The 26427-nt window shown below is 32.5% G+C and overlaps 1 protein-coding gene across 1 annotated transcript in view; it reads right to left on the bottom strand.

Moving 5' to 3' along the window:
- LOC148300172 (suppressor of lurcher protein 1-like) overlaps positions 1–16516 on the bottom strand; it is a 136107-nt gene extending 119591 nt beyond the window's left edge. Inside the window, exons 1-2 of the mRNA XM_088275149.1 lie at positions 16452–16516; positions 700–772 (exon numbers count right to left, since the gene is read on the bottom strand). Of these exons, the coding sequence (XP_088131275.1) occupies positions 700–772; positions 16452–16475 (97 nt within the window). The 5' untranslated portion in view covers positions 16476–16516. The remainder of the gene's footprint in view (positions 1–699; positions 773–16451) is intronic.
- Positions 16517–26427: the final 9911 nt, after the last annotated feature.

Raw genomic sequence — 26427 nt, 5'->3', positions numbered from 1 at the left:
ATAGTGAAATAAGGAAGGAATGCAAAGCTGAGACAAGCATTATCGATAATATTAAGAAAGGTGTATTGAGATGGTTTGGACATGTAGAATGAATGAGTGAGGAAAGATCGGTAAAACAAATTTATGCGTCGAATGTAATTGGAAAAAGGAGCAGAGGAAGACAGAAAAAAACTTGGCTCGATCAAGTATGCCAAATACTTGAAAGTGGTCAGTCGAAACAATCGGCGGGTATGTATGGGGAGATGCGTGTACGTGGATGAGGCGAAGAATGTTTGTTTGCAAGGACAGAGTGGTGTGGCATTCTAATCTCTCTGCCTACCCCTGCAGAAGCGGCGTGATGGTTGGTTAGTTAGTTTTTAGTTAGACAAGCCTCTAAAATACAGACTTTGCGGATTATTCCTTATGAAAACGGTTTTAATGTTTATGTCGACTTAGAGATACATGTATTTTAAGCAGTTTAAAAACGTTAATTTAAAATATATCAAACTATGTTGTAAAATATTTAAAATTTTGCAAATCTTTTAATTTAGTCCTGTCTAAAAAATAATCCTCAAAAATAAGTATTTTCTTTCTCGAGATAAAACATTTTCTTTTAAGGGTTTTCAAAAGATCAAAGAGCTACCAAGATAAACATTTTTTACTGAAGGAAATTTGAGTCGAGTGTCAACCATCATAAACGTAACGCTATTATGTCTTTACCGGGGTTGACAGCTTGGCTCTCTTCAGGTCCATTTAGTGAAAGATGGAGAAGAAGAAGAAGAACAACTGGCATCTGAAAAGAAGAAAAAAACATATTAAAATTTACAAATATCATTCTTCATAAACAGATTTTTCAGTTCAAAATGGATGTGTAAGTTACCAAATTGGACGCATTAAAAATCTAATTGGACGTTCTACTGATAAATTGGTATTTACAAGGCTTATGACCTATCAAAAGCTGGTTAAGTGATCATTTTACACGCGTGCAATATTCACCATTCTACAGAATTGTGAATGTTTTGCGTATGTAAAGTGATCACTCCACCAATCCACGACACGTTACAAGCCCTAGAAATGCACACACTTCCATATCGTAGTCGTACAGGAGAAAGTGACTAATAAAACGTAAAATGTTCAGGAGGGCCATTTAAGTCACTTTTGCTTGGTAAGAAAATAAACATCAATGCAGTTAGTCATATTTAACAAGTCAATATACTTTGCATACTTCCAAGTTTAAAATCCATTGAGATTTTTTCAGGGCAATTTTAAGCTAGAAAGATATCAAATAGTCAATGATCACGTTTTTGTAAAAAAATGCACTTGGTCACTTTCTCCTATATGACTACGATATTCTTCTTCATCTGTGTTGAGATGACAAAAAATATACAAAAGATAGTTCGAATGCGTTCAGGTTTATAATTTTAGAGATTGTGACCTTTATTTTATAATTAGGATCAGAAATAATGGTAGATACTAGGGTGGGGAGTTGAATTTCTGCCTGTATTCAGCTGTTAAATAAGTTTTCCTTCTCTGTTGTGAGAAAACACTGGAAAAAAATATGATTCGCACCCCCATATCTTGACGACATTCCCAATATGATTAAGTAAAATTTTAATTGAACACAAGTTTCCCCCACAATCCATTTCGAAACATATTTTATAATGTACCTTTATTTTCATATTATTTTTTGACATCTCATCAAAGATGAAGAAGAATATGGAAGTCTGGGTATTAACGGGGCTGACGACCGTCAAAGGCTGTTTTAAGTGATCACTTTACACACGTGTAACGTTCACCAATTCTACCCATTATTGACAACTACACTACTCAAATTCTTAGAAGTTCCATATATTTGATCCAATTCAAATATTGTTTTTGAAGCACTAGAGGTGAGATAAAAAAAGCTTTTTACTGAGCAGAAACTCTTTTATTAGTGTGTGAGGTCCAAATCTTGGATTATAATTACATACATTATTTTAGCTTATAATTTGACCGGTTTACAACAATAATATATACAACATTTTGAGTGTGTCCATATACTTGTCACAAATATGGATAATCTCCAACTATAGGAGTTTTTCCTGTAGGTTATCACATCACATGAATTAAACGTTACTCTACCTAACTATACAGAAATGTTATACGCAACTATTTATATACAACATTTTGAGTGTGTCCAAATACTTGTTCACAAAATCTGGATTATCTCCGATTACAGCAGTCACTTTCATATTATTTTTTAACATCTCATCAAAGATGAAGAATAATATGGAAGTCTGGGCATTAACATCTCACCAATAGATGTCTCTAGTGAAGTTCTAGTGATTCAAGAACAAGGTTTCTAAATTGGTTCATATATATAAAACTTCCAAGAATTTGAGTAGTGTGGTTGTCAATAATGGGTAGAATTGGTGAATGTTACACGTGTGTAAAGTGATCACTTAAACCAGCCCATGACGGTCGTCAGCCCCGTAAATGCCCAGACTTCCTTATTCTTCTTCATCTTTGATGAGATATTAAAAAATAATATGAACTATTTATATTTTGCGTTATGTGAAAAACCTTTAATTTTATGAAATTATTTAGCGACACAATTTACCTTTCTGGACCATTATTCAAAAGTTCTCATAATTCATAATTCAGACTCTCCTTCTTTATTTATTGCTTTTTATGTTAAACGCAATTCGCGAGATGTTACAACTCAAGCAAAAAATTGGTGTAAGATGTAAATTAGAAATATACGTTTATCAAAATTTAAACTAAAACAAAAAAATTATTTGGATTGGTATATGAGGAGATTTTTTTTGTACAATAAATATTAAATTTCATTAAAAATGTTTTTTATTAAAAAAAAATCAGATTAATTTTTTATTAGAAAAATGTTTCAGTTTTCTTTTTGTGTTTCAAAAACGAAGTAGTTAAGATCACATGATCAATAGTAATTTTCACATAAATGTACAAAGTGATCACTAAAGCCAGCTTATGACAATTTATAAGTCCAGTGAATGTTAAAGAAGTCGATATTTTCACTTCAAATAAATTATTTTTGCAAGATATCTTTCTACTTATAACTACAAGGGATTAATCCAATATTCGTGTTACAACAGATATGGTACCTACATAAAAAAATGTACATTAAATAAATTATAAGTGAAACGGTCAACGCGTTAAGTTACTTTGCTGGAGGCCTCGGGATGGATTTCAAGGGAGTATAAATGAATTTTCTGCAATTTTTCGCTCTAACATTTCAACATACCCTAGAATGGTACCTGAAGCGCGGAGCTGATCACCTTCATATAATTATTTAATGATCAAATAATAATAATGAAACTCTTATCCGCACCCCAATGGTGCATAGGGCACTGCGTCATATAAACGCAGTGTTATCTTGATCGTGTACACATGAAGGAAAGGTGATCAGCCCTCCGCTTCAAGTACCAGTCCAGGGTAATATTGAATAAATATTACAGTGAAAAAATCACTCATATTTATTCTTACCCCCCCTGGGAATCGAACCCGGGTCCTCCAGAACGGTAGCCGAGCGTGCTGACCATTACACTACGGAGGCGGACAAATGATCAAGATAACTCTACTTCTATACGAAACAGTACCCTATGCACCTAAAGGGTGGATTAGGGCTATAAAAAGTCGCAATATTTTATTTATGTCAATATTAGATTCTTATAGTTAGGCTAATTAAAGAATTCCCTGTTTTGGACAAAAAAGCGAAAGTCACGCATGAAAATCCTGTTTTTGATAAGTTTATTGAATAAAATACTTATAAATTAAGGGTTCAGTTTTAAATATCTGTCTTGCCTGAGCAGTTCAGAGTATAATTAAAATGTAACTTTGTTTTTAAATCACGATAAATATTTTATTATAACTTAATTATAATGTCTACCGGTTTCGAAGCTAATCGCTTCTTTATCAAGACTAATTAATACTATTATTATACTATGATGTATTAATCAGTCTTGATAAAGAAGCGGTTAGCTTTGAAACCGGTTGTCATTATAATTAAGTTATAATAAAATATTTATAGTGATTTTAACACAAAGTTACATTCCAATTATATCATTGATAAGTGTTTAAAAAAGTTGTATTACACAAAGTTAAGTTACATTTTAATTATATAATGAAAAATCACAAAATTAGTGCTTTAAATATAGATTATAGTTTCATAGTATATTAAAACATTACAGTGTAATGAAAAAAAAAACGTGCTCATTTTTTTATATACTTTGAAAATAATCCCGAAACGCTTCATTAATTTTTTAAAAGAAAATCGTGTCTAAGAGTTTTTTTTTCTTTTTTCTACTTTATAACACCTCCTTTATAAATCCAAGGCAGTTGACAACCCCCGGATAAAGGGTTGTTTCTGAGAAAATTAATAAAACGGTCCTTTTGTAAAGAAAGGGATGAAAACGCACCCAGGGGAGCACTCCGCATCACGAAAGAAGCTTTTTTCTTTTTCCTTCTCAGACCACTTACCGGCATCATTTTATCCGTTCAATCAATATTGCTTGCAATAAAACATCTTTTTTTGATGTATAAAAACTCATCAAGCCTTTCATTGCATCTGTGTAATTAAATTATTTTAATTCAGTCATCTACTTTATTTCTTGAATGTTTTCCGCAGATACTTTGTGGCACATTTTATAAACTTATAAATTTAATTAACTTTGTTTTCACCACTTTTATTATTAATACAATTTAACCTACCGGTTTTGACAATACTTTGTTATCATCAGGGTTTATTTTAAATCAAAAACATTAAATACTCTCACCAAAAACTTCCACACACTCCATAAAAATCCTAAATGTTTTATGGAGTGTGTGGAAGTTTTTGGTGAGAGTATTTTAATGTTTTTAAAAAATATATTTAAATAAACCCTGATGATGACGAGGTACTGTCGAAACCGGTAGGTTAAAACAAAGTTTATCAATTTTATAGAATCTATTTTATTATTATTTTTATGATTTTTTAAAATCTCAACAAAGATGAAGGAAAATATGGAAGTCGGAACATATTTACAACCGTCATAGTTAGTTTAAATGATTACTTTACACAAGTGTAACATTCACCAATTCTATCCATGATTGTCAACCATACTTCTCAAATTTTTATACATATATAATATATGATTCAATTTCGAAACATTATGCTTTAACGGTCGTAAGCCCCGTAAATGCCCAGACTACCACATTTTTCTTCATCTTTGTTGAGATGTCAAAAAAATATATTAAAATAAGTCTTGTAATTGGAGATTTGTGAAAAAATGTTAAAACACGCTCATTAATTAATAGGAGACACTCAAAACGTTTAATTTTTTTAAAAATAATTTATTCATATAAAAATATATATTTACTAAATAAATAACTAATTACAAAACCACTTCTGCAAGGGATAGGCAAAGAGAATAGAACGCCTCACCAATCTGTTTTTCCAAACAATTCCCCCCCCTCTTCCACATTTTATACATCTCCTCATACATAGCCGCCTTTTCGGCTGTCCAAACTTAAAACACAGTAAGGGACATTTTTTGTAGTACGTTTTTTTTGCATTTTTGGACTAAGTATGTAGATTCTACGTAGTCCAAAAATGCAAAAAAAACGTACTACAAAAAATGTTCCTTACTGTGTTTTGAGTTTGGACAGCCGAATTATTCCTACTCCTGACCTGACCACTTTTTAATATTTGAAATACCACTAGATCATACGAAGTTTTCCTCGGCATTCCTCTGCTTCTATTACAAACCAAAAATTAAATGTTACGATCATTATTGAATATCCATTTTATATTTATTTTTGAAAGATTAGTTTATTCACTAATCAAGTATTGGATTTCTTTTATATGCTAGTAATTATTTTAATAGATTAATGGAGTATTGGCTTTCGGTGCTGTATCGGATGATGTTTATTTTGTATATGGTAGATTTACAATGCTTTTAATAAATTTATTAGTAAATAATCCTGGCAATTAATCTATTCTTATAAGGGTTGAAAGGGATTTTGAATAACACAAAAACTTTTTGGTCCAGCGAATATTCAGATTTTGGGAGTTATTCACTTGTAAAAAAGGATTAAATATTATACAGAATTCCGTATAAAAACGACGAAACAAAATTGGGGTAATCGCTAGGTGTATGCCCCAACAAAAGGCGGGATTATGTCATAACTGTCCATTTTAATAAAGCTTGTAATCGGTTACATACCGAAAAACGTTTCGACGATTAACTTTAGTAGACTGAATAACATGGCATGACAGTTTTATTACGGAATAATACCTCTTAAAATGTAATTACCCTGAAAAATTCTCTAGAGCTAAAACTACCCTATTTGGGGTCTTATTTCAGAAACGTTATATTTTCAGTTAATAAATTTGGTACTTTATGTTAATCCTTTCAAATGTATAAAATTTCCACGTTAATACATACGTTTTGTATGTTTTTTTTTGGCCTGCAGGAGCTGGTGTTAAAGGTGTATTATGTGCGCAAGGAATGAGATTTTCTGACGAATGTTAGCCAGTTTATATTCAAAACCGTAGACGGAAGCATTTGTAGCTTCTGAAACTATGTGTTTAAAATTTAAATATACCAACTGAAATTTAAAACAGTTGATAAAAAACAAGCGTTTTGTTTATAATTTCATGTCGACGATTTCAAAGTCATGGGTTTTTTTTTTAAAGAGTTGAATGATAATCTGGATATAAAACGTTGTGAATTGGGCAATTTAGGAAAAGGTAGATAATGTCGTGTACTTGAAAGTTTGTTTTCTAGGGATGGATAGATTAATTTTATTATAAAAAAGAGGGTAAATGCTGGAAAAGGATTGATAGTGGATAGAAATCAGTTTTAGTAAATTGAATTAAATTAAAGAAATTAAAAAAAAGTGTTTAAAATACTTGAAAGTATATAAATCGGAATAATCGGCCTATGAGAGTAGTTTCAACGGTAATAAAATATGTATTTATTAATGAGATTTTTGCCTTGTATTTGATCGACCCTTTGAGATTATGTGTAAATTTTAAAATTTCGAAACCAATTTTATTTTTGTATTTTTTAAGCTAGTTCACAACGAAATAGGAGTTCAGATAAAATACAATTTTAAGAAAATATTTTTGTTCAATCAGACGCTATTATATTTCCTTAAATGGGAATGAAAGTGGATAAGAACAAAATAAATGAGAGGAAATTGGGAATTTGATGGAATGAAAATAACAATACTTAAAAAAACCTCCAACTATAAAAACCTATTGAACCAAAAAATGTGTGATTCCTTTGGAACGAATGCAGTAATATAAAAATGGATATTTTCTTTTTTTACTCTACGATATAAAAACAATCTGATAAAGTAGATGGCTTTATTTTATACGCGATTGCATTGGAATTCATTTTAAAATATGATAACATATAAAAACTTATGTCATATCACTTTTAAGTTAATTAATTTTAATACGACTGGTTTTGAGAACTACAGATTTCTTATCAATAGGGAAAAATACAAACTGTTAATCTATAAACTCCAAATAAAAGTTGTCACAATGTTATCATATAAAAAACTTATTTATATTTTATAGCTAGATTATATTAGATACAGGTATAAGTGACGACTAAAACTAAATTCCCTTGAACGCTATGAAGTTAGTTATTTCTTTACTCATTTCTGCTAAAAACTTGGATAATTTTTTATTAGAACTATCTCACCCAGATTTTCCGTTTACCTAGAATATTATTGTGTAATGTTTGCTTACTGAAGTGTGAAAATATAAAATATTTTTTAGGATATTGGCGTTCTGAAAGATAAAGTTTGCGTGATATTTAACAACTAGTTGATAAAATGATCCAATTACTTATAATTTGATAGATTTATATTATCCACTGACACTTCGTGATGGAATTGCATTTTTAATTTATTATTAGATTTAAACCAATATTTTTAGCTTTTCCACTTTTTTTATTTGACCAGCGACCGGGTTTCGTCGTTACCGACATCATCAGACTGGTGAAAGGCTAAACAAATTGTTATGTTATATATAAAAGAAGGCAGGAGTTGATAACCATGATTTGATATATGCCTATATCAAATCATGGTTATCAGATAACCATGATTTGATACATGCCTTCTTTTATATATAACATAACAATTTGTATAGCCTCTCACCAGTCTGATGATGTCGGTAACGACGAAACCCGGTCGCTGGTCAAATAAAAAAAAGCGGAAAAGCTAAAAATATTGGTTTTAATCTAATAATAAATAACTTATAATTTGATTCAAAGTATCAACCTCTAATACAATTGAAAATTAATTACAATGATTAAAGAAAACACTTCGTTTTTTACCATTTGAGTTTTATTATAGACTACATGTTTCAGAAGTTAAACTTCCATCATTCATTTAGAAATTTAAAGATTAGAATTAAAGAACATCATAGCGGTCTTGTTAGTAATTATTTTTCGGAATTTGCAAATCACATAATAGATACTAATCACTCATTTCACTCTCATAAATTAAAATTATTACACCTTGTTCCATATAAAAGCCAAATTATGAATTATCTTTAAAATTTAGAAATCCAAAAAAACCTGAATTCTAATAATAATTTATTAAATAATATATTGTTTCAAAATTCTTCACCATTGCTTTCCATTTTTCCTTTGTTTTCAAACTCCGTCCCTTGACTAACCCCTTCCCCTTACTTTCCCCTCTCCTTATTTATAGAACAATTTTATATTTTATATTTTAGTTATTAAACAGACCTGAATGATGGAAGTTTAACTTCTGAAACATGTAGTCTATAATAAAACTCAAGTGGTAAAAAACGAAGTGTTTTCTTTAATCATAGTAACATGTCTTACCACAAAGTTAATGCCGAAACAATAAATAAAATATGAAAATTAATTCAATGCCTGCAGTATACAATTCACAAATGTTTATAGCTAAGTTGAAATGTTAGGATAATATATTGTGACGGTTTTAAAACAAACAATATTTGAAGCACAATTCGTAGCTTGGGGGGTTTTCGTTATAGATTGGAAAATGATTTTGTTTCAAATCGCTAATTAATCTCTAGAGGATAGAAAAGAGACATTTTATTGTTTTTGTAAAATACGAGCTAAGCCCGGCCAAGCAAACGCTAAGTATTAAATGGAAAAAAAGATTAACAAGTATTGTGAAGCAACAAAAATATTAAAAATCTACGAAATTATGCAACGGAAAACATTGAATTGGCTATGTGACAGCAGTAATCAAGATGCATGCTGTCCGACATAAATAATGCTATGTTTATATGTATTATTATTGTTTTATTTATCTTTTTTAGTAAAAAAAAGTAACTGAAATATTTTTTACACAAGTATATAAAAAAATCCGAGATTCCATTATTAAATTTAAGTATTGTACTGACATTTCATGGTGGAACTGCATTTTATGTAATAAAATAACAACTATGTAATTTTTATCTAGATGAATTTTATTTGACCAGCAATCGAGTTTTGTCGTAACCGACATCATCAGACAGGTCATCATCATCAGACCAGTATGATGATGTCAGTTATGACAAAACTCGATTGCTGGTCAAATGTGGAAAAAATTACATTGTTGTTATTTTATTATTCCATGATTGAGTTCACAACACCCTTCTGTGATTGGATTTATAAAGCTTTTATTACGCAAAGAACCTTTTATTTGTATGCATATTTGATATTACCATTCTATCCATGATTGAAAACCACACTACTCATTTTTTCAATGTCACACATACGTGATATTTGTTTATGGAATAGTGGCTGAAGAATGCATTGTGAGGATTAATATATGAACATTTGTACCTTCGGTGTATAAAGTTGTACTAAATGTTTCCCATTTCATGGCTTATTTAACCGCTTCGCAAGCACCCGAGATTGACCAAATTTATAACCCCTTTTGTCATATTTTAATGGAAGATCTGACCCTTCTGCCGTAGGAATTGCTACTCATTTTAAAAGGGGCATGATCCCCTGAATCTAGCATTAATCTACATACTTTAGGGACCTACTATTTTATTACTTCCATTCCAGGAATAATCCTGAAGTAGCTAACATACTGCAGAGGAGTTAATTGCTTTCATCTGAAACTGATAGGATAGACCTGTTTTACTCTGACCTTTATATAAAAAAGGTGAATTGAAGCTTTGTAGAAAAAAGGTACAAAAAGCTCGATATTTTCTACATATAATATATCGCTCACTCCTTTCAAGAACGTCATAAATCAAAAAACTTGATTTTTCAGGAGAACGTTTTTAAAGTTTAAAAATATAACACAATGTATTAAAAATAAATATCAAGCCACTTGTTAAAATTTTTACTGTGCAATAGATCTTTTTACTAAAACCTGAAGGTTTTTCTTCATTTGAAAAATATTTAGTTTATTTTAAAAAATAATCAAACAACACCTTTTCTTCAAAATGCAAAAACAACACTTTTTGCCCTGTAGCGGGTAAATATTGAGTTAAAAATATGCCTCTTTTGGCGGGATATAGTACATTTTCTGGGCATTCCGAAAACATGCACAACTGAAAATAGATGATTTTTTATTTATGACGTTCTTGAAAGGAGTGAGCGATATGCATGGTGGTCTCTCGTTAGATTCACGTTTGAAAGGGAACTATATCATTATGTGTATAAAAGAGTGGCAGAGTTTAAAATTTTAAAGAATCCAAGACTACCTGTATAAATGTATGGTAGAAGGAGTTTTCAACCAACGTTTCCAGAATCACGCATATACATGTATGTACATACTATTTAAATGCACTTGCAAAAAATCATTTCGATTGTTAAATTATATTTCTTTATATTTTCTCATTTGTTTATTTTAAATATGCTTCCAATCTTTTCTTCTCATTAACTTTTTGAAAATATGCTTCTTATGCCTATTTATTATACCTGTTTATTGTGTTTATATTTTGCCATGTATTAGTTTTGGTTATTTAAAAAAAATCTTGTTTGTAACTTTATTATTTGTGTTCCAGTCTTATTAACCTTAATCCCATGTCCCAAAATGAGAAATAGAAATTACTCATCAGGAATATTGTATATGACTTACGTTTGTAATATATTTTGAAAAATTAATAAAAAAATAAATAAATTGATTTAAAATCGCAGGAGTTGAAATAATCGATGGGTGTGTATGAGGAAATGCAAGAATTTAGTTGAAGAGAATAATGTTTGCAAGAATATAGTTTTATGGCGCTCTACTCTCTCTGCCTACTGCTGCAGAAAGCGGCGTGATGACTAGTAATCTAACATGTACCATTTATAACTATAATAAAACAACATCTTTGAATCATAAATTTTGTCTAGCCTCCATCAGCCCTTGAAAAAAAACAAACTTTAAATGTTGGATGTTAGATGTTCAAATGGTGAAATACGGAAAGAATGTAAGGTTGAAATAACCATTATCGATAAAATTAAGAATGCTGTAGACAAATGGTTTGGACATGTGAATCTAATGAGTAAATAAGGACAAGAAAAATACATTTTACGATGCGAACGTTGTAGGTAATAGAAAAAGAGGAAGACCGAGGAAAACATAGCATGATCAAGTCTTTCAAATACTTGAAAGTGGTCAGGTAAGGAGTCGGAATAATTGCCGAGTGTGTATGAGGAGATGCATGAATGTATAGAGCGAAAATCGTGTACAAAGACAGATTGATATGGGAGTTCTATTCTCTCTGCTTACCCTTGCGGAGGCGCGGTGTAATAACTTATATATCGCTCACTCCTTTCAGCAACGTCATATATAAACAATAGTCAATTTTCAGTTGTGCATGTTTTCGGAATGAACAGAAAATGTACTATATCCCAGCAAAAGCGGCATATTTTTACTTAATATTTACCCGCTACAGTGTAGAAAGTGTTGTTTTTGCATTTCGAAGAAAAGGAGCTTAATATTTTTTTTTTAATATACTCATACTAAATATTTTTCAAATGGAGAAAAAACATTCAGGTTTTACCTAAAAAAATCTGTTGCACAGTATAAGTTCAATAAGTGGCTTGATATTTATTTTAATACATTGTATTATATAATTAAACTTTAAAAACGATCTCCTGAAAAATCATGTTTTTTGATATGTGACGTTGTTGAAAGGAGTGAGCGATATGAAATATACCATTTAAAATATGTGAAGTGCTAATATTAATATTCTAGTACTTTTATCAGTTTGTTAGTTGCTACACTCCCTGGTTATTATTTCAAGATAAATTAATATGAAGTAAACGAGCGGTTTTTATCGTACGTATTTGTATAATAAATCATATCACTTTTAGGCTTGCTCTAGCGGTAACGGAAGCGGTTTATCTATACCGGATGTTCCGACGCAAAAGCCTTTGAAGATGAACGGACTGATGGAGCTCCTACTGTTGTTACATCCGTTAAAGAGCCTTTACGGCTATCTAGGTTGACCTATACATTTTGGAGATTTCAAACAGATTACAAAGCAAATATGGAAATATTAATATAACTATTGTAAACCATAGTATAATTTATTATATACCGTAATTCATACGTCCTTTTACGGTTGCATCTATGGTTGATTTCAGTAAACCTTTTTATGTAGCGAAGACCCTTAATTTTATATGTATGAATTATTTTTTATACAGTGAAACGCCTGAAAACATAGTTTATAATTTTAAAAAAACTAACTAACTAACTAACCATCACGCCGCTTCCCCGCAGGGGTAGGCAGAGAGAATCGAACGCCACACCACTCTGTCTTTGCAAACATTCTTTGCCTCTTCTACATTCATGCATCTCCTCACACATACCCGACGATTATTACGACTCCTGACCCGGCCGCTTTCAAGTATTTGACATACCTGATTGTGCCAAGTTTTCCTCGGTCGTCCTCTGCTTCTTTTTCCAACTACATTCCCCTCATAAATTTGTTTTTAATTTGTGTCTGTTTATAATTTTATGAAGCTAAAAATTTGACCGAAATAAGTGAAAAAACCCAGATTAGAGAAAAACTGACTTTTAAAACTGAGAAATTAATGTGGTCAAATTATAAGCTTCGTTATATTTGAGAATCACGTTTCCAGAAGTCTTCCTGGATGTGAAATAATTCGGGAAGGATCTTAAATTTTAAAATAAGGGTATTTTCTAAATAAAAAAATTATGTACTCTAATTAGCCCATTTCTTTTCAATTTGATTATGGATAAATTGATAAAAGAGGTTGCCAATATGAACCTGGGGTACCGACTGGGCGGGAAAAGAACCAACAATATCTGATGCCATCAGTATAGCAGAATCCGAAGACGACCTCCAAAGAATGCTTCTCAAGCTCCACTTGATATCGGAAAAGTTCAACATGATGATATCCAATGACAAGACGTAAAGCATGACCATATCAAAGAGTCCAGTTAGATGCAAATTAGTTGTAAACAATGGAACCGTTGAACAGGTGATGAAATTCAAGTATCTCGGAGTTGACATCAGTAGCTACGGTGACCTATAAAGTAAGACTCAGAAACAAATAAACAAGGCTGCAGTTATATCAGGATGCCTCAAAAACTCGGTGTGGAGGGACAAACACGTGAAAATATAAAGTAAAATGAAAATATACAAAACATGCGTTCGACCAAAAGCCACTTATGGGATTGAGGCAAGAGCAGATACTCCCAGAACAAAATCTAGACTTCGAACCTCCGAGATGAAGACTCCTCGATCCATAACCGGAAACACATTGCGAGAACGAGTAAGAAATACTGACATCCGGAGCATGTGTAAGACGGAGGATATCGTGAGGTGGGGACGACAACGAAGGCGATACTGGAAGGAACATATAAACAGAATGTCAGAAGACAAACTTCCACGTGTCGCCCTTCAAGGCAACCCTGAAGGACGCAGACCCCCAGGCAGACCTCCGAAAAGATGGAAAGACAGCTGGGAGTCGACATTCCAAGAGCGACATGCGGAGGCACAAACAGATCCCTTGGATCTACAAAAAGAAGAAGAAGAAGAAGAACCATGGATGTTATCGAGAGAACAAGAGAGAACAAGGATTTGGACATACCCTTAGTATTTTGATGGTATGTTAAATTTATAAAGCATGCCTTCGTTTTATAATGAATAATCAGATGCGAGTTAAGGAAGAGAAAACGATCTACGTTAAAATCCAGAATGGAGCTTTTATTAACTTTAAATGTTTTTCGTACCTAAAATTTTCCGTACATAAATTTGTTCGATATTCGCAAAAGTTTTAACTTCCAAAGTTGTGTTTTGACTAATGAAGCGTGGCAGATAAAACATCCCACGTTGCTCGCCATCACACGAGGGCCATGGGGTGGTATAGGTGAGCGGATACAAAGAAAAGTTGGGCAGAAGACAATGTGGGTGTGGGGATGAGGCTGGCGGGAGTGTGGTGAGACAAGCCGACTCGAAGCCCGATGGGCTTGATTAATGCATCTCATGTCAGAATAATAATGGAGACATTAATTATGTGAGCGCTCGAGAAAACGAAAACTTTGACGGCGCAATATTCGCAGTCTGTCAAGTGCTAAACTTTGCTCAAATTTGTTTGGTAAGAAAATGAATACAACGCTTTGTCGTCCTTACGCAAATAGAACTAGCAAAAACCGCAAACCACTTGGTTTATATGTTGCAAATTACAATTTATTCTCAAATTAGTTTAAGTTTATCTAAAAAAATACATGTTTTCTCGCTATGTTTGGGATGTGTGTTTTTTAGGGACGGAAAAATTGATAGAGATATAGTTAGTAAAACAGAGTGAATGATGCAATGAAATTTGTTATAGGATATAAAAGCCTAACCCCGAAAGCTTCATTGGCAGTGCACAACGTGATTCTAACGTATGAAAGTGAAGCACAAAATTGGTTATTTTTTCTCATGTAATTTTACATTCACTTTGTGCTAAGACATGATGAAATTGTAAAAAAACACTTGTTTTTTACCACATAAATTTATTTTATTATGACGACTAGTTTCGGAAGCAATGCCATCTTCAGGTCTAAATAGTTAAACCTGAAGATGGAAGCATAGTTTCCAAAACTAGTCGTCATAATAAAATAAACTCAAGTGGTTAAAAATAAAGATTTTTTTCTTTACAATTTTATGTAATTTTAAATCAAAACATTTTTTCTTCCATCCAGGCATAAAATGACAAATATTTATTAATTGTTGATAATTATTGTAGCAATACGATATTACTGAAAAATAAAGTGACCAAAGAATACTGAGCACCTAAACTCTTTTAATATTACAATAAAACACTTATTAAATACAGCTTTTGAGATGATTAATGTAGGGAGTGCAAAAAGTGGTAAAGCGTTCAATTCCCTCTGCCTCCGTCAGTTTGGGAAGCGATGTGATAGTAAGTTAAGTTTGACCTATGGGAAAAATTTGATGGCTCATTGGGCCTCTATAGGTTAGCCTCGTTGGCTTTTCTACCTTTGGGCCTTGATTGTGAGCGCTTATGAGCCATATTTATGTAAAACATGGTGCCCGTTGAGGAATTATTAGTTGATAGATATTTCTAATAATCGTGAGGCAGGGGTTAAAAACCATGATTTTTTTATATATTTTTTCTGACCCTTTAGTACGCGAAGTACACGATCTACATAACATTGAGGTTCACAATATTTGGAGTGTGTCCAAATCTTTGTTCACAAATTCTGGGTTAGTCTCTGCGTAGTTATTAAAATCGTGTTTTTTTATTGATATCTCGACAAAGATGAATGCAAATAAATCTTTTACATCTATGTTGTGCTAATAATTAAATAATGTGATATTAATAAATTAAGAATCTTGCATACATACAAATCAAAGGGTCTGTGCTAAATAAAAGCTTTCTTGATCTAACATAGATGGTTCTAGTGAACTCACATATAAAGTCACGAGATTAATAATAATATGTATGTAGGAGTTTCAAAAATTTGAGTGCTGTGGTTATAAATAATGGGTAGAATGGTGAATGTCACACATGTATAAAGTGATCACTTTAACAACCTTTGACAGGTCCTGTAAATACCCAGGCTTCAATATTCTTCTTCATTTATTTTGAAGTGTAAAAAAAACTTAAAACCTGCGAAGAATCCTCAAGCAAACCACATACGTAGTATGAATCACACAGTCAGAAATATTTATTATGATTTACTGCTTTTCTATCCTGTAACGCTAAACGTAAAACCACAATTCGGCTAAAAAAACAACTCCATATAATAAAAAGGAAAGCCACGGTTTGTTTTTCATCTGGAATTTTCTATCAACCTGGATATGGAGAGGCAATAAATATAATGTACTTTGTAGAGATGGTTTTTTTATGGCCTACCACGGGTTCTCATAGCGTTTTTAATTTATTTTGGAGTAAAACAATATGAAATAGCAAAATAAACCTTCACTTACATCAATCCAAAAGAATGTGTAACTATAAGACAGTACTTTACTTTTTTTTAAAGATATGTATTTGTTTTATTACCTCCATCACATTATTGCAAGCCATGCCGAGCCATCATGATCCCATAACAGAAGGTAATTGAATCTGAAACAAAAAAGAAATATTAAATTTTACAGTATCATTGAAACTTAAGATTGTTAACTGAAATATAATAATAATAATAAATTTGGATAACTTATATAGCGCCATTCTCGTAAAATATACCTCAAGGGCCCTTCACTGTAAATGAATTGGGGAAAATATTATGGTGGAAATGATTTAGCAAACAAATGTGTTTTTAGTCTTTTTCTAAGGGTCATCTCACGTTCACTATTTCTAACCATTGGTGGAAGAGCATTACACGCCGTCGGTCCTGCAACAGCAAAGGCACGCTCGCCAAATTTAGTGCGTTGGTTGTGAGCTGGTAAGATCACTTTGCCCATTGCAGATGTTGTAGCCGATCGAAGCGTGAGACGTCTATCAACCAATTCATCTGGAATACACAGCTCCTTAAGATACTCTGGAGCCATATTGTGTATTGATTTATACATGAGTAGGCAGATCTTATACTCAACCCTTTCGGGAAAGCGTAACCAGTGTAGTTTGTGAAGTAGTGGGGTGATGTGACAAAAATTAGTCTCGCTGCTGCGTTTAACACTGATTGCAGTCGAGTCATTTTATTGTTTGGTAGACCCGTGTATATACCGTTACAAAAAGTATGTCTGACATTATAAATATGAACAAAATACAGGTGTAATTATTTTATTGTAAATCCTTGAAACTGTAAATTATTATTGTATGTAATGTATATATTCTAATAATAATAAAAAATTGTATTAACATGTTAGTATTTCGGCTCAACACAGGCCATGCCTAAAGAGCCATAATACATATAGTAAATGTATCTACGAAATAAATATGTATCTATGAATGTATCTATGTATCTATGAAATGAAATAAATATAAAATAAAAATATAAAATAATAATAATAATGACGTATTTATTTACTATAAATTAAAGTTATCTCAAATAAGACGAAGATCTATGTATTTTTTATATACGAAGGAAACATGGAAGCTTAAGGATCCAAGTGCTTACGACCGGGCTTTGACTGGATTAAATTTGGAACTTTCTCTTTTCTATTCATTATGAAACATCCATATTGCATTTATAACTGTTATTTGTAATTATGCATTTTTCAAAGATAATTTTTTATCGTTATTATCGAGGGAGTGAATTTTGTTTATATATTTGCATTTTAACACCATTTTTTTCAGAATAAAAATAAGGATATTTGTGAGTTGTCAGGATAGGTAGAATGTTTAAAGTTGCAAAGCGTACAAAAGGGTTCGCTTAAGTTAGCCAGTGCCAGGTCGTACAGTAGTTAGTCAGTTAGTTATATACATATATAACTAACTGACTAACTAACTAACCATCACGCCGCTTCCCCGCAGGGGTAGGCAGAGAGAATCGAACGCCACACCACTCTGTCTTTGCAAACATTCTTTGCCTCTTCTACATTCATGCATCTCCTCATACATACCCGACGATTATTACGACTCCTGACCAGATACATACATCCTGACTTTATTATTATACACCCACTTTACATATTATTTACACCCAATTTACAAAAGAAAACTACTACCATATATATATATATATATATATATATATATATATATATATATATATATATATATATATATATATATATATATATATATATATATATATATATATATATATATATATATATATATATTTATATACATTTATATTAAATAATATTTAAAACCTGCTTCTAGAATTGCTAAATGTAAAATAAGATAACATTCTAGATAATTCTTGGTACTAATAAAATTGTTTTAATAGCATTTCGTTCGCTTTTCTTCTGTCGTTCTCGAATCAGGACATTCACATCTAAAATATTTCCTCCTTCTATTCTCTCCGTTTATTTTTCCAGCATAAAAGAACCGCGTATTTTATATTTAAGATAATACCGACTCGAGGCATTTTTGTATGAAATGATATCAAAGACGACAAAAAACGAAATGAGACAGAGCTCAATCGTACTGGCGTGGTTCCACAAAATGTATATGATATGAGACAATTCACATGATGAACAACTTTCTTAATGATCGAGATGATATTCTTTTCTTGTTTGAGAAAATTTCGAAGCAAAAACAAAATGCTTTCACATTATTTTCGCCTATGTTTTAAGGGAAAGTAAAACATACCAATAGCAAAATAGTTTTTAATCGACTAGTCAAGTAAAAGTGTCTTAATTTGTTAATGTAATCAGTCTTTTTCTCATTAAAAGTATAACTTTACATAATGAAAACCTCTCGTTTTCTTTCAACGATAAATTTCTCTTTGAATAAGAATTAGAGAGTGTAGCAACCGAGAAACTGATAAAAGTACTAGAATACTAATCTTTTGCACTTTATGTATTTTATATGGTGTAATTTATATGTTAGATATAAGTTTTATACAGATATTTCTTTATAAATATGTTGGATATAAGTTAGATATAAGTTTTATACAGATATTTCTGTTATATGTTAGATATAAGTTTTATACAGATATTTCTGTATAAAAAAACCTAACAAACTAACCATTACGTTGTTTCTCCAAAATATTCGGCAGAGAGAATATAACGGCACACCAATCTGTATTTGCAAACAATTTTAGCCTCTTCCACGTTGATACTTCTTCCCCTACATACCCACCAATTATTCCGATTCCTGACTTGATTCATCCGAAATATTTGAAATACTTGAATGTGCCAAGTTTTCCTTAGTCTTATTCTATTTCGACTTCCAGCCACATTCGCCACATAAATTAGTTAAATTCTTCTTTCTACACTCATTCGATTGGGTGAAAAAATCATTTAAAAAAAATATTTATTACTTGGGCGTGTTTGTGTCAGGAATTAGAATAATCTGCACTTTAAATGGGGAGATGCACGAATGCGGATAAGGCGAAGAATATTTGTAAAGACAGATTGGTATAGCGTTGTATTTTCTCTGCCTACCCCTGCGTGGGAGTAAATAAGGCAGTTGAGGATTTTCAGGTGATTTTAAAATTATTTTTTTTGGTTTTGTATATAAGAATAATAAAAGATATTTCCTGTACTGTCTCTTAAAGTCTCTTAAAGGAATTTTCAGCAGATGCTTATGTTATAAAAGTTTCAGGATTTTTTCAAGAAATGTTGGGAAAACACTGTGATAACAACGCCAAGTAGCGTCTGTTATAAAATTCCAACTATGTGGTCCAAATGAACAATGAGTATGTGAGAATGATGAACGAGAAGCATTAATACCAGATTTCTTGTGAATCCTTGTCGCGCAGGCAGAAAATAATTTGGTTTCATCACTTACGCAAGCGTTCTCTAGGAAACTGTGGAAAAAACTTGCATTTTATTTAATATTGCAAAATACCACTTTGGGGTAAATTAATGTAAACACGACTATTTTCAACATTTTAAGTGTGTTTAAATACTTGTTCACAATATCTGGATTATCTCCAATTACAGGAGTTATTTTCATATTATTTTTTCACATCTCATCAAAGAAGAAGAAAATTATGGAAGTCTGGGCATTTACGGATACTCCATTTATAATCCAGGATTCGGATATCACATACCAAAGAGTTTCTGCTCAATAAAAAGCTTCTTTTTATCTCACCAATAGATGTCTCTAGTGAAGTTTTAGTGATTCAAGAACAATGTTTCAAAATTGGTTCATATACATAGAACTTCCAAGAATTTGTGAGAGTGTAGTTGTCAATAATGGGTAGAATTGGTGAATGTTACACGTGTGTAAAGTGATCACTTAAACCAGCCTATGACGGTTGTCAGCCCCGTAAATGACTTCCATATTCTTTTTCATCTTTGATGAGATGTTAAAAATAATACCACTTTTTTCAATTATCACAAAGATTCTCATTAACAGGTGAAAATACAAATGGTATTTTAATACTTTCTGCAAAAAGTCTTAATTGCAAATATTGAGGCGCAATGTGCAAGCCCCCAAGGTCTTAATATTTATTTGATGACCAATTTTTTCATCACAAAAATAATAAAAAAATATAATTACAATAAAGCCCCCTCAGCGGGTAACGCAACACCAATCTGACTTTTAATTAACCTTCGCCTCTTCCACATGCATCTACTCATACATACCCGCCGATTATTCTCACTCCCGACCTAACCATTTTTAAGAATTTGATAAACTTTATTTTTTCAAGTTTTTCTTGGACTTTTTCTGCTTCTATTACCAACTTCATATACCACATTCACCTTATTATTATTTTAATGTTCTTGCTGCACTCATTCGATTCACATGCCTAAACAATCTGTACTCATTTTACGCATATTACCATATAACCATTCGAATATCTACCCTTTACTCGTATTACCATTCGAATATCTATCACACATCATTTTCCCGCACATTCGCATTTTGAGAGCATTCAGTCTACTATTATACTCCTTTTGCCAACTTCATTCGTCACTAGCAAATATTTTTAAAATTATATTCTATATGTACTCTACTTTGAAGAATAAATGAAAAAACAATTTGAAAAAACCAAACAACTTATCTTAAATTCATAAAACATATGTCTTGGGGGTGAAAAACCTTTGAAATACATCATATACGCGTATGTATCAAATGTATTACATAGAAACCAAACATCTTTTTGAGGAAAAAGGCGGTGTTTTCATTGTCACTTAATTTCAATATTGCTCTAGAGCGCTGGTTCATATATTTTTTGTCGCTCAATGAAATGAAAATCATAAAAATGTGTAGATACATACAATAAGAATAAAACCAACGCCGTACATGTACGAAATTTGATATGATGTTTACATACGGAACTGAGAAGCCTTGAGGGTGGGGGATGTTCTTTCCCCTAGATACCTACTCGCGTATTCTGAGATCCTGGAATATAAATGTAATATTGTTATTAATGTACTTAGCCTGGAATTATTATTCCTGACATGACACCAAGAATACTTTTTTGAATAACATTTTGTGACATTTGGGGATTAAATGGCTATATTTGGTGTAAGTTTATATCAGCAAAGTGAAACCCATCAGCGAAAGCTAAACTGGCAGTTCACAACAGAGTCCTTGTTCCGACCCTAATTTTTAAAAGTGAAACATGGAGTTGGCAAAAGAAAGATGAAAGAAGACTGAATGCAGTCGAATTGCGATCTCTCAGAAGAATGTGCGACAAAACGATGTATGATAGATGGTCGAATAGTGAAATAAGGAAGGAATCCGAAGCTGAGACAAGCATTATTGATAAAATTAAAAAATGTGTGTTGAGATGGTTTGGGCGTGTGGAACGAATGAGTGAGGAAAGAACGGTAAAACAAATTTATGAGACGAATGTAATTGAAAAAAGGAGCAGAGGAAGACTGAGAAAAACTTGACCGACGAAGGACGACGAACGACGGACCTGAAGCGTAGGGCTGATCATTCTTCCTTCATGTGCTGATGACCAAATAACCCTACGTTCATATGATGCAGTGCCCTATGTACCATCGGGTATGGATGAGGGTTTCAAGATTATGTGCTCAGTAATATAATTATTTTTCCTCGAACTTATGAACTTGAGAATAGATATCTAACCCCGAATACGATATTTGCTACTATTGTATTTTAATTCTACTTTTCCTTCTCTATTTTATTTCTCATGAGTTCTAAGTTCTTTCATTTACGCCATTTGTATCCCATAAACTCTTTTTAATTTATAAATATTAATGGTTAAATAATCTTAAATGTGGCATGTCTGATTTTGAAACGTAAAGGCATTGGGAGAAAAATAACCCCTTAGGGTAGCCTTATAAAAATATTTTAATTTGACTATTTGGTTCAAGAAAATCCTCGTTATTTGGTTACTTGCAAAGTAGTTGAATGGTTAGGATATTTAGCTAATATGCTGAAGGTTTCTCGTTCAATTCTCAAGGGTGAGCTCAAATAAATATATGTGATCTCACACTTTAAACTCCTTAATATTTCCCTGAACTGGTACCTGAGGCGCAGGATTGATCGCTTTACCTTCATGTCAGTATCGATCATAATAACAATGCAGTGACCTATGCACTTTTGGGTGCGTGAAAATTTTAAGGAAGAGGATAAACCTTTCTTTTAAAAATGAAAAAAAATTGGAAAAAAGCAGTAGATTCAAAACGTAATAACATCATATCAAATACGTTTTTGTAATGAAAACCAATATGGTGCACACCAAAAAAATGCAATTTATACTAACACAAAAACGCGTTTTTTCGACAATTTCTAGCAAAATTTACAGAAGATTGTAATGTTTGACAATTTTCTTTATTATCCATCGATATGTTATTTATCATAACCTCGAAGTGAGGTGTGTAAATTTCTTTGCTTTAACATAAACATTGTAAAATAAGGAATTAAAAAAATAACAAAAACATATAACCCGACAAACAGCACACTGAAAAAACGGACCGAACTTTCCAAAACATCTTTGAGAATTTTGATGCAACGTTGTACTCGAATATGCGCCTGTTTGATCTGTATCAACAAAAATGATGAAAATAATTAAGTTAATTACTGTTGTTTTATTGTGTTTTATCAAATAAGACAAAAACTATTAAGTTTATCCCATTTTTATTTATTATTTTATTTAACCAGTGACCGGGTTTCATCGTTACCAACATCTTTAACTAGTCTTATGATGTTGGTTATGATGAAACACGGTCATTGGTGAAGTAAAATAAATGTTAAAAAAAATCTCTGAAAGTAGTGTTTTATTTAACAAATAACGTTATGATGGAAATTAATTTATAAATAAATTCCTTTCCATCACAGCACAGTCATAGTCCCAGCACGACATGCCCGGGTAAATATAATTCTTCTTCTTCTTCTTCATCATCTTGTTGTAGGCCTTGTGGCCTGTTTTTAAGAGGGATTAGCCTCCTGCGATATCGATTCCCAACTATCGACCCATCTCTTTGGTGGTCTGCCCGGTAGTCATCTAAGATAGGGTTGGCCGTACAGTGCGATGTGGGGGATTCTGGATGGTTCCATTATCCTCCCATGCGCATACCATTGTCTCCTTCGTTGCCTTTTCCACCTAACGATATCTTTGATCTCGGATATATCCCTGATCCTGGCGTTTCTTATTCTATCTCGAAGACTCTTGCCTGATATGGTTCTTGGAGTCTACATTTCTGACACACTAAGCGCTTTTTTTGTGCCAATGGTGTCCGCTCTACTTTTGATTCCATACGTTATGATGGGTCGGACACAAGTTTTGTAAATCTCGATTTTTCTGCCGATCTTCATCTCAGGATATTTCCATATAGCATTTTTCAGGCATCCTGAGATGGCTGCAGCCTTATCTTAAATCTTATTGTAAATATAAATTGTTTCAACAAATGTACTTAAACAAAGTATGTATTTGACTAAAATAATACCTTCAAATATATTTTATTTATTTAAAAAAAGTGTTTTTAAAAATACAAGAGTTTTGTAGCTTGGGGGGTTGAGATTCTCATCAATATTCTCATTCGAACCCAAGGTTTTGGAATCAAACCAAACTTGGCGCGACTTTTGAATGGGAACGTCTTATTTATGGTGCCTGGAGGCGCAGGTTGCGTCAGCGAATCTCGCCGATAAAAGTGAATGAATTTACATTAAGTTAAACGTTGACTTTTTCGTCGTTAAGGAACAAACTTCCGCGACAAAGGAGCCCGTAAAAGCTTTTTTGCCGGAATTCGAAATAAGACCTCGGAAATTATTCTCGGCGGTCGAAACCCCAAAATTAAAAATATGGGTGGCACTGTATACTGAATGTATACCTACATGCATATATTAGGGAAACTTTATTCTTATTTTGCATTTAAGTAAGAATGCCGATGTAGCGAATTTGTGTGATAAGCATTTAAACCCAGAAAAATACTAAGCCAGAAAATACAAAGGTTTCTGACTAAATATAACTGGCCAAAATAGATAAAAAAGGTATCAACTAGTTAACAATTATCTCAAAATACAACAGTCATTACCGGTTTACTCCCATAAAATAATATGGTAATCCCATAAAATAAGTGTAATCAGAATTAATCTACAAAATTTTGAGTGTGTCCAAATACTTTTTTTTGTGAATTTGTGTAGTGTGGTTGTCCACAATGGGTAGAATTGGTGAATGTTACACTTCTGTAAACTGATCACTCAAACCAGTCTATGACGGTCGTCAGCCCCGTAAATGCCCAGACTTCCATATTCTTCTTCATGTTTGATGAGATGTCAAAAAATAATAAGGTTTAAAAAGTCATTGGCGACGAGTTCCGATTTCGTAGAAAGGGCTATTAAGGTTGGCGGACTGCCGTTTTTAAATGGATAAGCATAATTTGTTTGCTGAGTTTATTATAAGCTCAATAAATATAAGGCGTGCATTCCATATAGGCAGAAAAGCAGTACCTATCCTAACTTACCCGCGTGATATATAACACATTTCGTGAACATGTGTCCAAATACTTGTTCACGAAATCTGGATTATCTCTAATTACAAGAACAAAGTTTGTAAATTCGTTCATATATATATAGAACTTGAGTATTGTGGTTGTCAATAATGGGTAGAATTGGTGAATGTTACACGTAAGGTGATCATGTAAGGTGATCACTTAAACAAGCTTGTGACGGTCGTCAGCCCCGTAAACGCCCAGACTTCCATATTCTTCTTCATCTTTGATGAGATGTCAAAAAAATAATATGAAAATAATTCCTGTAATTGGAGATAATCCAAATTTTGTGATCAAGTATTTGGACACACTAAAAATGTTGTAAATTTTTTAAGCCCCCTGCTGACAAAACTAATAATTTAAACCGACAGAAAAAAAATAAAGCTCACACACTGTAGCTTTAGTGCTTTGTCGCTGAAAGTGGGTCAGCTCCGAAAGTGCTGCGTGTAGTACAATTGTACAACACGAAGCGTTAGGTGCCCATTAAAAATTCAGCTTCCTTTTGCAAACATTGCGTACAGTAAAAACGACACGGGGTTGAAGCTACCCCACTATGGTCAAACAACGATAACACGCGACTGTGATAATTTATCGGGCCGTAATGAACGCCTGTTGAATTTATTATACTTTACACTAGCTTTGTCTCTGGCCAATATCTGTACCCGACGGATTCTCCAGTTCTTTGGACGTGCGCGTGGCAACGAGGATAGCCTGGAACGACTAGTTGTGATCGGTAGCCTGGAGGGAAAGAGAGCGAGAGGAAGATCCCCCACACGATGGACCGATCAAATTAAGGCAGCAGCAGGCACCTCAGTGGTTGGAGCGCTACGTGCAGCGCAGTCAAGGGATAACTGGAGAAGAGTCATTGCTTCTGCAAGGGTCACAACCCTCAGCAATGAGGATTAAGACGGAGAAGAAGAACACTAGCTTTACCCGACCACGCGTTGCTTTAGCTAAGTCTGCTTATATTATTTTTTGACATCTCATTAAAGATGAAGAAGAATATGGAAGTCTGGGCACACGTGTAACATTCACCTATTCTACCCATTATTGACAACCACACTACTCAAATTCTTGGTTGTCAATAATGGGTAGAATTGGTGAAAGTTACACGTGTAACATTCACCTATTCTACCCATTATTGACAACCATACTACTCAAATTCTTGGTTGTCAATAATGTGTAGATTAGCGAAAATTACACGTGCGTAAAGTGATCACTTAAACCGACTGCCTATGACGGTCGTCAGCCCCGTAAATTCCCAGACTTCCGTTTTCTTCTTCATCTTTGATGAGGTGTCATAAAATAATATGAAAATAATTCCTGTAATTGGACATAATCCAGATTTTGTGAACAAGTATTTGGACACACTCAAAATGTTGTAAGTCAGCTTATATTATTTATTGATTCGGCATTAACTTTGTGGAATGACATGTTAATTATTTAAATGAATATTAAACACTTGTTTAATACCACTTAATGAGTTTTATTTTTTACCTCAAACAAAA

The sequence above is a fragment of the Brachycentrus maculatus genome, unplaced genomic scaffold (genome assembly GCF_059751285.1).
Source record: "Brachycentrus maculatus isolate JH-2025_06_01 unplaced genomic scaffold, ASM5975128v1 h1tg000806l, whole genome shotgun sequence".
NCBI lineage: Eukaryota > Metazoa > Arthropoda > Insecta > Trichoptera > Brachycentridae > Brachycentrus > Brachycentrus maculatus.
Note: the sequence above shows the minus strand (reverse complement) of the source record. Positions and strands in the feature narration are given on the sequence as shown.